We start from the raw sequence: 14,688 nt of genomic DNA on the forward strand, positions 1-14,688 counted from the left end.
CCTAATGTGTATGGTATCGATATTGATGGGTTCAGCCAACAGTCTAATGTGTATGTGAGCACTTGACAGAAGATCGTAGGCATGTCCAATTTCGGATTGCTGATTCTTTTGGTTTCTAGAGATAAGCCGATGGCAGAGATGTCTGGCAGAGGTTCTTGCATAGAGAACAAATGACTGCTTGGTTAGTGTTTCTGTGTATAGAACAGTTGAGCAAGTTAGATGGCACATAACCGTTCAGCCAACAGCTATCATTATATGGGCTTGACTTCATATTTCAACATATCACATCATTTCATTCTTAGGCATGTGGCATGGGCCTACTACTGTCAGAACACAAGCACACTTAGGTGAGTGAGCCTATGTGTGCAGAGATTGGGAGGCAAAACTGACAGCTAAATTGTGCAATCAACTTTAAAGACGGGCCCCAAGAAAACTATGTATTGTGTGGAGTGTTTGTAATACAAGGTAAATATTACCGATGTTAATTTGCCTACCTAAGTAGATGCAGACCAGAAGTCACTTTCTCTATGCTCTCCTATGAGAACCGCAATTTGAGTCTTTAAGAATATATTGAGAAATTGATTTTCAGAAGATGCTGTAGGATTCAGTAAGCCTAAGTGCGGGTCACTTGGAGATAAACAGGGTTGACAGATGAGGAATAAAGCCAACGGTAAATTAACGACAGTACTACTAGCTGATGTTTGATGAGTTTTCTATTAATTGTACAGGCCAAGTGACCTAAGTCCCAATATTAACCCTGTTCCCTGCGACCACAGCCCATACAGCATGGCCACAGACAGTTATGTAGTTGTTGCTCTGCCCTGCTTTATAGTTTGTCATTTATTCACACAAGATCGCACCAAGAGACCAATCTGGATGAAGGCATAAAACAGTTACCTCGGTTCATCTACCTTGTTTATCGAACACCAAAAATAATTTATACTTTTATTTATGACACAGAAATGGCTTCCACCCCATTACTTGCTAATATAAGACTTGTAATGGAAGTATTAAAGGCTCTGGCAATACTATCCTTAGAGTGACACTTGCAGAAATGTCTGGGGATGAAATAAATCTATCATTTCATACTATAACTATCAATCTGATCTAAAATACAAAAAGCACAATTGTGTAACTTGTACAAATCTCTCTCGAGCAGACCAAGATAAAAAATGCATTTTAAGCAACATTATAATACATATAAGGTAGATATCGTAATATAGAGGGCATTTAGGGCGACATTAAAAAAAACCTATTGACTTCCGTTGAGAATATGTAGAAAGCACATAGAGGGCACTTGACAGCCTAAATTCAATTTTCCTCTTTTTGTTCATCAAAGTAAAATATGGAAAATATTAAGACAATTGATGATTGAACCAAACATGAAACTTTCCCTTATTCATATCCCTTAATATTTGGCAGGTAGTTTACAGGGAGTTTGCCAGAAGCTTTATGACTATCTATAAAGCAATAAAAGCACTGAGCAGGGCAGTAACTCACAAGTGCAAACATACATTTGTGACTACATATGCCCTGAGCACTGAAGAAAACGTTGATTCATAATTATGCAAATGAGCTTATAAGTGCTCAGAGGGCGGTCCTAACCCCAGCAAGTGCTATAGCTCTTCACTGGCATCAGAACACTAAAAGCCTCAAATAGAGTAAAAAAGGAGGCAAGTATTGGACAGGTTTATGGAGGGAAGCTGGGGTATCTTGCCTGGCTAACGATCATATTTGGAGTACTTGTAAGCTAATTTGCATAATGGATCAAAGTTCATTTCTCTGCAATTAGTGTATAGTCCTCCATCAAGATATGTTTGTGCACATGTTTTTCCATCCACCACAGGTATTGTTATAGTAGTCATAAAGCTTCTGGATGACTCCCTTACAGGGTTGGGAACATTTTATGGAAAACAATAGAAAAATTCCAATGACAATGTCCTTTGCTGTTCACATAGCAGAATTATAATATGATGTGTATTCTGATATATAATGGTAAGTATGAAGTCACTCACCAGTTCCAAAATAATAAAATACCATTTCTGGGCTTAAGTGCGAACCTGCACCGAAACGCGTCACGGTTTACTGCCTAGTGCAGCTCATAGGACATGAGCACAGTTTACATGCCACTTTACACACAGATATACTCCATACAAAAGTCAGCTTAGATTGTCCAGATAATTTGCAGGCACATATTCTCCCTGTTACTGGGTACTGCTGCCATCTTTAGAGACTAGACCAATCTAGGATCGGGTCAGATCTTTGGCCTCTGGACATTACCTGCCTAACAGGTCTTTACATGTCTCGCAAAACAACAGCATCATAACGTTACCAGTAACTTACAACCATGGCATACTTCAGTGAGCAAGCAAATGCACTCTCCAATACACAGGAACAAGTAATCCACAGAAAGTATATGTAAGGAAGAACAATGGCACAAGTCATGAGGCAAATCTTCCAAAGGGTGTATGTACCCTTACTGCAGCTCTTCTGGCCCCGTTACTGTCCGGTACAGAGAAGGTGTAGGACTGTCAACAGGCTGGTTATAGAAAGAAGAAGCTACAGAAAAGAGGAAAGAGAAAAATGTTGAAGCACAAGGATTATAGATAAAATCTGCAACACCAACCATGAGCCTCCAGAGCTTAGCTGGAGATTGACAAATTGGTCCACCAGCGTAGCAAAGCAATCTGCAGTGCGTTGAATGGAAGAAAGGCAAAAACAGTAAAAGCATGGGGTCATTACACTTTATGCTAGAATTCTTACATTGGTTGCCTAATTTCTTTTTCAGAATGACCTTTCTTTTAGTATTGAAAGCATTCTACGTAATTTATCACTGAATTATGGGAATTGAGCACGGTGCACAGTACTAATATCTGCTCATCCTTATCAGAAGTCTTGGACCGGGGTGGCAAGAGGCCACCAGTAACATTGACTTTGGGGGCTTTCTGTTCAATTACATTCAAATACTACAGTACCCTCTTTCACAAATTTACCTAAGCTTCTATACAGTAATAAGCTAGATAGTTCGTGGAATGAATGATTAGATGCTTCCATTGTCTGTACATAGTGAATCAAGTGTATTGGGACAACTACTACTCAAGTTGGGGGCTTAGTAGCTTTTGCCTGCATAGGGGCCCACCGGGGGTTTCACCTGTCCCCCAGTGGGCCAGTCCGAGACTGTATGTCAGCCACTTGGTGTTTTGTAATGTAAACCCACCAATTGCATTTAGTTCTTAAAAAAATGGCAAAAAACCCTAAAAAAATTATTGGTAACTGGCAAAACATTTTCTGGTACTGTCCTGTCCCAGATCTCATTTGGTTTTAGTTATCTTGAACAGCTAGGACATTTTAAGTGAAAAGTTGATGGCATTAGGCCTACCACGGACATTAGTTTTTTTGCCTCCACTTATAATTTATAAGACTGGATGGCACAGGACCATACGATATATCAGAATATTAACTGAAGGCTTAACCATGTCATATCACATTTTTAACAGAGTGTAGCTGCTCTGATAGACAAAAAATTGACGAAATGATGGCCGAGCGTGGGACAAATTACGGTAGTCAAAACTATATATTTTGGCCAACAGTTAAATCATGGCTAAATTTTATTGCCAACATTTATCTTCAGATTACAACTCTAAGAAATTTACATGAGGGGATTTTGTAAGCCAATTTTCTCATTTTACCTTCTTCTGCTTTCATTGACAGATCACTTGATTGATTTCTCAGCCAATGAGCTGTCAATCAAACAGAAAAAGAACGGTACTAGGCAAGAAATTTAGCCATTGAGGCAGAGACTCACAAAGTGCTCTGATTACGCCCAAAGCACTTCGACCTCATTCGCATGTGAATCAAAGCGTGGATTTTTTGATGATAAAGTGACTGATTTTATAAATAATTTTACGATCATATTAGCTTATCTTTCAACAAAATATACGTCAATATAAGCAGTTTCGTATGGGGCTGACCATCATGACAGCTTGTCTTTAAGATATTTTTTTTTCTAGCAGTTTTGCTTTAAAATAACATTAAGACATTCTTGGTGCGTCACTGACTAGATTTTCCACTAAGTTAACAAAAACCCACAACTTTTTAAAGCTTATATTTAGCTGGCAGCACTGCATGGTATCAGGTTATTTTTTTCTTGCTTAGATATTCTCATATTATTTATGTCTTAAATATAAGAAAATCTGAATACAAATGATCTTTTTAGAGGTAATAAATATATTTTACATATACGGATCCTCACAAACATTTCATGACCAGAGTTTTAAAGGGAATCTTTTACCAAGTTTTTGCTACCTAATCTGAGAGCTGCATGATTAAGAGACAGAGACCCCAATTCCAGTGCTGTATTACTTATTAGTCTACTTAGTTTAGCTTTTCTAAAATCCTTTTATCAGCAGATTATCAATACAGGACTAGTAGACATTCTGCCAGGTAGTCCAGCCACGCCCCCATACTGATTGGCAGCTTTCTGTGTACACTACGCATAAGCAGAAAGCTGCCAATCAGATCTCAGCATTCTGAGAATTCGTAGATCTGCAGCAAATGAAATAGTGATTTTATCAAGTGACACATCACTGGAATCAGGGTCTCTATCTCTACATCATGCTGTTCTCAGATTGGGTAGCAAAACACCTGATGACAGATTCCTTTTCAAAAAGGGGAGGGTAGCATGGAAACTTACCTTTATCTGTACCTTTTCATTTACTATAACACCTCTTTGAACATTGTGGTGGTCTTTACCAATTATTTGAATTTGAAATTTATTTTTGAAATTCAACATATTGAATTTTTAGAAACTTTTAGTGAAGGAAAGTTAGGGCACAGACCTATAGATAATACAGAAACAATCCCAGCTTTTCAAACTCTTTTTTCCTACTCTTAGACCAATAATACAAAAGGGGCTAATTGTTTTGACAAGAAGACTTCATTATGCAGCTATTACTAAGGCGTCAATGGTGGGCATTAACAATGGTATTGCAGGCAGATTGTGTAATGCTGATTGTCAGTCATTTAAAAAAATGACTTGAAAACCAAAAACCGGTACCTGAAAACAGAAAGAGGACCACAAAATCTATCCATTTAGTAAGGCTTGAGGTTTTACTCAAGTGCTCTCTAGTTAATGTGTCTGTGTGCATGTGTAAAACACGATGAAAACATACAATAGATGTGATAGACATGGTGAACATATAACAGCACATTTAAATAAAGTGTAGCCAAAATCTGGAAGCAAGATACTAGCAACTACAGTGGGTACGGAAAGTATTCAGACCCCTTTACATTTGTCACTCTTTGCTTCATAGCAGCCATTTGATAAATTCAAAAAAAGTTCTTTTTTTCTCATTAATGTACACTCTGCACCCCATCTTGTCTGAAAAAAAAAACTGAAATGTAATTTTTGCAAATGTATTAAAAAATAAAAACTGAAATATCACATGGGAATCTGCTTCAACTTTGTATTAGTGTGAAGTCAACTAAAAACGTCAGTTCGCAGCTGCACAAGAAGACATCCAGATTGAAGAATTTGGGTTTGTGAGATATTTTCTTCAGTCCTAATGTTTAAGAGGGAGAATGCAAGGAGGAGTAAGGTCACCAGTACAGCAACACTGGTACAATGGTATTCTGCTGTACTATTGCAGTCTATGGTGATACTGTGCATAGGCAGAATGATGCCAATCAGAGGGGGCGGGGTTATACAGAGCTCATGAATATGGAGGACTACATGACATCAGGTTTAATAGTCCTTCAGTGAATCTCCTTGTCATAAAACAGTAATTTCATCAAACCTACTGCAAGCAGCCCAGTAAGTGACACATTGCTGGAGTCAGGGTCTCTCCACCATGTTTTTTTCAGATTAGGCAGCAAAAACCTGGCGACAGATTCTCTTTAATTCTGCATATCGTTTATGGATGTTACAACTATACTTATATTTATTCTTTCCAGGGGAATTCATCTTTACAGTTTTTCCTTAATGTGAACCTTTTCTTGTAGCAGAAATGTATACATGCGATACTTACAAAATCATAAAAAAGGACAAACACATCTCAAGGTGGGGTAAAAGTATATATTTTTATGTGCTGGCATCATTTTCATGTCCTCTGTCTAACATACAAAATGGTATTCAAAAAGTTATATAGTTTTTATAGTTTATACAGAAATGTTCAAACACCATTAAAAATTCAAAACACATAACAAGTGTCTACAATATGCATCGTAGAATACTGCATTAACACTGGATGCAAGGTAAAAAAAAAAAAAAATGTTTCACAATGGAAAAAAAAAAGGCATATTCAACAACATTGGTATTCAAACTCCTAAGGCTGCCGTCACACTAGCAGTATATGGTCAGTATTTTACCTCAGTATTTGTAAGCCAAAACCAGGAGTGGGTGATAAATGCAGAAGTGGTGCATATGTTTCTATTATACTTTTCCTCTATTTGTTCCACTCCTGGTTTTGGCTTACACATACTGATGTAAAATACTGACCACATACTGATAGTGTGACGGCAGCCTAAAACTACAATTTAAGGCAAATGGTATATTTTATATATAAAAATTAAAGTATAACATTACATTATTCCTAGTGCTGTTCACAGCTTCATATTCAGGATTAAAAAAAAAAAAGGAAACAGCGAGCGTTAGATTGCATCCACAAGCTTTCCAGATGGCATACACCCTACCCAACCAAATGCACGACAGGTCAACAAGATGCGGTGACGACAATGGACGTATCTTTACAATGAGAAAATGTGACGACTAGTGTTGAGCATTCCGATACCGCAAGTATCGGGTATCGGCCGATACTTGCGGTATCGGAATTCCGATACCGAGATCCGATATTTTTGTGATATCGGGTATCGGTATCGGAAGTGTAAAATAAAGAATTAAAATAAAAAATATTGTTATATTCACCTCTCCGGCGGCCCCTGGACATCAGCGGGAGGATCCGGCGTCCGGGACGGCTTCTTTCTTCAAAATGCGCGCCTTTAGGACCTGTGGTATGACGTCCCGGCTTCTGATTGGTCGCGTGCCGCCCATGTGACCGCCACGCGACCAATCAGAAGCCGCGACGTCATTCCTCAGCTAAAGTCCTAGAATGAGCGCCTTCTAGGACCTGAGGAATGACGTCGCGGCTTCTGATTGGTCGCGTGGCGGTCACATGGGCGGCACGCGACCAATCAGAAGCCGGGACGTCATTCCACAGGTCCTGAAGGCGCGCATTTTGAAGAAAGAAGCCGTGCCGGACGCCGGATCCTCCCGCTGATGTCCAGGGGCCGCCGGAGAGGTGAATATAACAATATTTTTTATTTTAATTCTTTATTTTACACTTTAATATGGATCCCAGGGCCTGAAGGAGAGTTTTCTCTCCTTCAGACCCTGGGATCCATGAGGATACATTCCGATACTTGATGTCCCATTGACTTGTATTGGTATCGGATATCGGTATCGGCGATATCCGATATTTTTCGGGTATCGGCCGATACTATCCGATACCGATACTTTCAAGTATCGGACGGTATCGCTCAACACTAGTGACGACCCATGAATCTGTCCCCAGTGCAGCAGGAAAGGGGGATGAGAAATAAGGCAAGGACAAGCGCAGTTGCACGGGAGAGCCAAGACAATGCATGGGGAAGGTATGGACACATACTGAATATAGAGTAGCATGCAATAGAATAAATGTCCGAAGAGCCAACTGGATCTTTGAACTTCTTATGGTATTTATTTAAATGCAGTATTGAGTGTCTTATATATTAGGTACTGTGTTTATTTTGGGGTCAATCATCTTATTAAAATGAAGAGATAGGCCCGATTCAGACGTCCATGTTGAACGCACATGTTCTATCCATTTTTTTCAAGGATACGACAGGTACCTGTTAAAGTCTATGGGGCTGCTCATATGTCCGTGTTTTTTTATGGACCGTGTGTCTGTGCAAAACACATGTCTATTTTTTTGTTCCCAGGTGTCACGGATGAGAAGTGACAATGTAAGTCTATGGATCTGTGACAAAACACGGACAGCACACAGATGGCAACATTGGAAAGTTTAGGAGAAGCTTTGTGATATATTTATCCATCTGTGAAAAATACTGATGACATACTGATCAAACACTGATGACATTTGTACCATTTCTGTTGCATAATGACATCTGAATGTGGTTTTACACAAAGCACAAACAGGAGTAAGGCCAAGTTCACATGATCGGTACTTGGCATCAGTATTTGTAAGCCAAAACCAAGAGTGCACGTGTTACTATTAGACATTTCCTCTGATTGTTCCCCTCCTGATTTTGGCTTACAGATACTGATGTAAAATACTGACCAAATACTGGCCTAATTCAGATTTAATACTCGGGTGTTTACTGATTTTTTTTTGTTGGTAAAACTAGTCAGTAACCCAAAGACAGAACGGATGGATGAAGGATTAGGAAACATTTTCCATATGTATAATTGTGGCACCAAGTTATTCTGAATTTAATATTTGGGGAATTTTAGAATTTTCTTTTCCTCTGATATAACATTTTTTATTTTATCTTTAAATGATAAAAACATTTAGCTTTTGAAGGCAAAGCTGAAAAACTGTTTGACTGAGTGTTAGAACAGAGTCAGCCCCTGTCTCTGTGCCCTCATGCATATTTGATGCAGCCAGATAACAAAGTTAACGTTACTTTCTGCTCGCTCAAGCTAGCCCACGTTCTCAGCATTCATCCAGATTAGTAATCCAGACCTCGGGTATACTTACATGCGGGCAGGGGAAGCACATCCAAACAGATTGGAAGGAAGCCACTTACTCCGTGCACAGCCAAGGACTACTGTGGAAAAAGTATAGACACAAAAAGAAAGACATACAGGTGCGGCGGTATCCTGCTAAACATGGCCCAGGGATATGTCACGGAATTAAGGCTGGTAGAAAAAAAACAATAACTTGGGAAAACTTTAGAAATTTTTTTTTTCATCATTAAAAAAACCCTTAATTGCAAAAAAAATAATTGCTTAAATGTAAAGGTAAACACATTGCCATATAGTGTAGCATTCATGCCACATAATATATGTGATGCAATGATTTGGTTGGGATTATTCCCTCCATTTGGGGTTCCCCAGCCTTGGTAATCTCACCATCTAAGTAACTAAAAACACTAAATATAGCTTTGGTTCAAATTCCTGAGATTAATCAAAGTTTTATTCTTAAACAATATAAAAAAAATGATATAAAAATGGTACTGCAGTGGGCACATGTATTAGAAAGTATACAAAAAGTGTACATTTACTGTACAACGAGAAAAACCACAACACATAACATGGAGAGCCTCAGCGTAATGAGTGACTGGACACAACTAATGGGAAGGAAACTGGTTTCTGATTTGTCATCTAAAGCTTCAACCATCACTGAACCCGTGAACCCCAATGCCCCTGCTTGGTACTGCTTGCATAGTGGTCCATCCTGTATTAAAGACCACCCAGAGCCATGTTTAGGCAGTGCAAAAAAAAAAAAAAGAAAAATAAATAATAGGCTCCATCATGGCAATATCAAGCATAAGAGATGCGCATCGGATGCATTCTGGCAAGTGAGGGGTCAGCCGCGGGCATAGCGGCAAGTGCAGTATTAGGTAAGCCGTGACCCAGGCGAGCTTACAGACAAGATAAGAGAGAGGCTACCTAGCTATGAGCAGAGAGGGATCAGGCAAAACAGCATCAGGAGAGAAAGGAATCCAGAAGTCAAAAGGTAAACATGGGTCGCCACTTCTTGGAATGTATCGTAAAGGGGAAGCTGCTGTCCGGGAAGGAACCGCATAGAAAGAGAATACAAGACACAGTTTAGTCAGTTTTCTTACCATGTATGCCAACACAGGACGGGCGTTGAAGGTCAGGGTGGAAAATAAAAAGAAAAGCAATGTGTGGAGTGAAAGAGCTCCTTCACACACATACATACAGAAATCTCCTGCTCGCGGAAGTAAAAAAAGGTGAGGGTTACTTAAAAGTGACATTTATTAGAACTAAGTAATACTTCGAAAATAAGGAAGGGTCTTGTTGCTTTGTAAGCCAGTTGCCTTGCCAAACAAGAGGGCCCCTGCCATAAAGTCCGAGGCTTGGGAGCAAACCAGAGATATCAAGCTGCTACATGGAGAATGAGCTGCTGCGTCCTTCATTGTGACGTGTGTCAGTTTGGCTTCACCCTCTTTGCATTTGGCTGCCGTTTTATGTCTCACCTCTTAGCCAGTGTGAAGCATTTTCTATTGTGGTGCTGTCAATGGGGTTTCTGCAAATTAGATGTGCAAAGCAAAGTGGAACGGTTCACACTGGCATCTAGGAGGAATTCTGGGCACTTGGCGAGAACAGAAAGGTTTATAAACACAAATTTCGTCCTGATTCCACGAGAAATTGGACATGAAAATACATAATCTGGTCACATAATCTCAAAGCTTCAGGAATTGGATTAAAGAAAAGGCTCTAAACGGTAGCCATGTGCACACTTGGTGGTCAGGTGACTACATGTAACCACTGGGTATTGTCCATAGTTTACAGTTCTGGGCAGTGACTGGTCCGTTCTACATTCATGCAGACAGGGTCTTCGAAGATTAGACAGATTTTAGCCAGCAGGAGCACAATTATGATAGGCAACGCATTGCTGCCCATCTGAGCAGGCCAGGCTCAGCAACATTCGCTTCCCAGCAACAAGACAAAAAGTCCGAGTGCACGCAGTCTCCCCCACGGGCAGCCAAACATGATGCGTTAAATGAGTAATTAGTGATCTGTGTCGAGGAACACAAATGGCAGGGACATATTACTGCAAAAAGCAGGTGAATGCTGGGACATCCTTGGCTCGGCACACTTTTATGTGAAGCTTGCACTGTAAGTTAAAAGAAAAAAAACAACACACACAGGGGGGAGAAAACATACAAAACACTCACATTAGCAATGAAAAACTGCAAATTAAAGGCGATGTAGAAAGAAAAAAAAAAAAACACAACCAGAGAAGCAATGTTCATCTTTTGAGATGTACTTGGCGTCCTAATTATGGAAACCGGACATTAATGTATACAGGAAAACAACCTTTTCATCAAATAAAACTAATGTTAACCTGTCAAGCTCAAAAGGCTAAAGATTCACTTTATACCAAGAGTTTTGCTGTAAGGCCCTCTTCACATAGAGCAGTTTTTATCTCCAAAGTATCTTCTCAAGTGGGTTTTCTCATAATGATATATTGCTGAGAAATAGCATTAAAGGGGAGGTTCGAAAGTAAAACCTACTTTAATCCTAAATGCCTATCTATTTAATGTAACAATCTAATCACTTTTCTAATACACTTTAATTAAAAATTCCCTACTCTTCCCTGTCTACTCTATCTGCTTTATTTTTTACGTCTTCCTCTGAAGACGCTTCGTTTGTGAACCTAGTCTAGTCAAAGGAAGCACCATCAGGAGGCAGAGGCTGAGGTCACTGTCACAGCCTCTGCCCCCTCCATAAAACAAAGCATTATCAGTGACCCCCGTTTCAGGGGCTGGGCTAGTTATTGCTCTACTAAGCAAGCATCGTTTGTCAATTCTGTGACAGCATTTCAGGAGGCGGCGCTGGTCGCTGCTTTGACTGTCTGATGTCGGGTAACCGTACAACACACACTGACAGTCCACTCTCTTGCTGGCACATTATTTCTGCCCACAGCAGAGTAGAGAGTGCACTGTCACTGTGCAGATTACACAGTAGAAAAATCTAACTCAAAGGAGAACTTTTACCATTGCAAATTGATTGAAGACAGCTTGGATGATTGTACTGGAAAACTATTGACAGAAACCACTGACAAAATCTAAAAAGCATATGCCAGAATTGACGAGCGATGCATGCTCAGTAGAGCAGGGACAAGCCCAATCCCTAAAATGACGTCACTGATAATACTTCATTTCAGGGAGGAGGCAGAGGCTGCGGCAGTGACCGCAGTGCCTCTGCCCCCCGATGACCCTTTGTTTGATTATCCCAGCATGCACTGGGAAGTAGTAAAAAAATAAAGAAAGAAAGAAGTTAGAGAGAACAGCGAATTTTAAATCAAAGTGTATTACAAAAGTCATAAGATTATTATATTAAATAATTAGGCATTTAAAATTAAAACAGGTTTTACTTTCGGACCACCCCACTGTTGACCGATGGGAGTCTGACTACAGCAGGGACCCCAACTAATCACAAATGGCCCCTTAAGTACTTTTTCAGTGTCACTCCAATCTAGGCTCGGTACAGAAAATGTCAGCTATGTTCATTGTAGCTGGACGGGAGAGTCAGTGTGAGGGCAAAGAAATTTAGATAGCGCCATGATTGTTGGGGTCCCAGTGATCAGACCCCCTTAACAGGATATGCTGTCACTTGCTTTGCTAGGAAAACCCTCAATATTTTTTGCTTTAGGTGAAGTCTACTTCAGACAGATTATGACTGCAGAAAACATTAAATAACCAAGTCTATACTTTGGGAATAATGCCTGCTTTGTGGAAAGGCAGAAATTGTAATACTGATAGATCAAGGCATACGGTAAATGTGCTTGACACGTAAACATGGACACATACATATAGCATATAGGTGCACTGATGACACAGTTATTACCATGATGACAGTTCAATTATTTCAAACATTAAAAATAAGATCACAACATTAGAAGCAATGCATGAAAACTGGAAACTGTGGAGTGATGGCCAGAAAATCCAATAAAATGAATACACATGGCAGATTTTCCATGCATTGCCATTCCTTTTAGCTATGCCTCTTCCACAACGTACAGGCCAGTTTACGAGAAAAGTTTCTGCAACATGTTGAACACCACAAAGGTAACGGACTTCCTGCAGTCAGGACCCCCATATTTTCTGTGCGCGGTGGTCCTTTCCACACCACACAGGGCAACTCACCACAACTTATTGGAGCAGACCACTAGTCAAATATGATAGAGGGATTCTGACATGTAGGAGGAAGGAATCTGTTTATATGTCCCCACATCACCACCTCCTCCAGCTTGCCTGACAGTTCTGTTGCATGAAGTCACATAGCATAGAGGATGTCATTCAAGTTGGAGTAGGCCGTGCTGGACGGGGAATAGAGCTGGAGTGACAGAGGCTTCAGATCTACACCCTCCTTTGAATATTAATGTTAACACTAATTTCTCAGTAATGAAGGAACGGACTGATTATGTAAAAGGTATTGCTGGATTGGTCTTTGAAAGAGCTACATGCACATAAAAATAGTTTGGGTAGATGGGGTTGAATCCCTGCTGACAAATTCACTTTAAATGTATTTAATGCTCTAGCTTCCAGTACCTAGCAGCATTTCTCTGTCAGCGAATTTACCCATGTAAAGCCTTTCTAGCAATTTGGGTTTTAAGATGGTATACTAGAAAATAACCACTAGAGGGCGACTGCCTCTTTAGAAATGGGAAATATTAGTTACTTCACAGGCAATCTAAACTGCAGACATCACTGGAGCTCCTCTAACAAGAAGCCGCCAGACATTCTTGGTTGTAGTCCAGCTTTGTCAAAAATCAAAACCAGATAAAACAAAGTTACTGGCGATTTTATTGTAAATGTAAACTTCAGTGAACACCAGAACATCTAAATATATTCATGTTTTGGCTACAAAACATAAGATGTGATGTCACCAACATAGACTGCAGGGCTGTATACTGCCTGTGTGATGAAGGTGGTGGCCAGGCCCCAGTGCTGTATCCTGGAGAGCAACTTTACTGAATTTGAGGGTCTGCTCTCTCTTGGCAATACTTTCAGAATTCCATATCTACTTGGAAAGTATACTCACTCCCCAATACACAGCATTATTGCTAACATATGGCATCCCTGTACTAACTCACTGATGGAAGCGCTAGTATTCTATTATTTGCTAATGCCAGCCCGGCTGAATACCCATTAGCTGGCTGTACTCACCACTATTAGGAATTGTTAGCAAGCAGACCTCCTCCGTACACATCAATTAGAATTCAGGCTCTGGTCCAACTACCACACACGGCAATGTTTTCTTTGTAAAAATATCTCCATAGGAATTATAGATACTGCATTCAGGGCTTCAGGCCAGAAACTGAATGCTGCGGGATACTTGTCACCTTTGCCAATACTGTGCCGCGGGAGATTTCCGCAGAAGGTGAACACAGAGCTATAACGTAATGGGGGTTATCAGATTTATTACTTTACTTGTGTGTGGCATTTACAATTATATTAACTTATTGCTGATTTCCTATTGTGCTCAAAGAAATCAATCCATCCGCTTGCAAGAAAAGCCCGTAATGCATTTCCTTATAAAAGTGTAGCATATATTATTTCTGCGCAGTGGACCTATCACCGGGTCATAAGTGAAAAGTTTTTGCTTTTATTTTATTCCTGCGGCTCCCTTGAGCAGTATATTAGCTTTTCTTATCAAACCTCCCAAACGGTTCCAGAAAAAACAGGCTATTTATTGAGTGATGAATTTCATGGTATTTGCCAAGGGGGCATGTCTCACATGATTCTCTCGGGGGAGTGTCTCACATGATTCCCTCGGGGGAATGTCTCACATGATTCACTCGGGGGAATGTCTCACATGATTCCCTCGGGTGCGCGTCTCACATGATTCCCTCAGGGGAGTGTCTCACATGACTCCTTCATGGGAGTGTCTCACATGATTCCCTCGGGGGAGTGTCTCACATGATTCCTTCAGGGGAG

The 14,688-nt window shown here is 40.1% G+C and overlaps 1 protein-coding gene across 4 annotated transcripts in view; it reads right to left on the bottom strand.

Annotated features, from left to right (window-relative positions):
* Positions 1 to 695: 695 nt before the first annotated feature.
* SEPTIN11 (septin 11) overlaps positions 696 to 14,688 on the bottom strand; it is a 131,256-nt gene continuing 117,263 nt past the window's right edge. Inside the window, exon 10 of one of the 4 annotated variants that reach the window (XM_069743224.1) lies at positions 696 to 2,559. In XM_069743224.1, coding sequence (XP_069599325.1) covers positions 2,544 to 2,559 — 16 coding nt within the window. In that variant the 3' untranslated portion in view covers positions 696 to 2,543. Of the gene's footprint in view, positions 2,560 to 8,520; positions 10,860 to 14,688 lie in introns of those variants that run through there. The other 3 variants (XM_069743220.1, XM_069743222.1, XM_069743221.1) reach the window with 3 other exon arrangements.

This window comes from Ranitomeya imitator, chromosome 1 (genome assembly GCF_032444005.1).
Source record: "Ranitomeya imitator isolate aRanImi1 chromosome 1, aRanImi1.pri, whole genome shotgun sequence".
In the NCBI taxonomy this organism is placed as follows: Eukaryota; Metazoa; Chordata; class Amphibia; order Anura; family Dendrobatidae; genus Ranitomeya; species Ranitomeya imitator.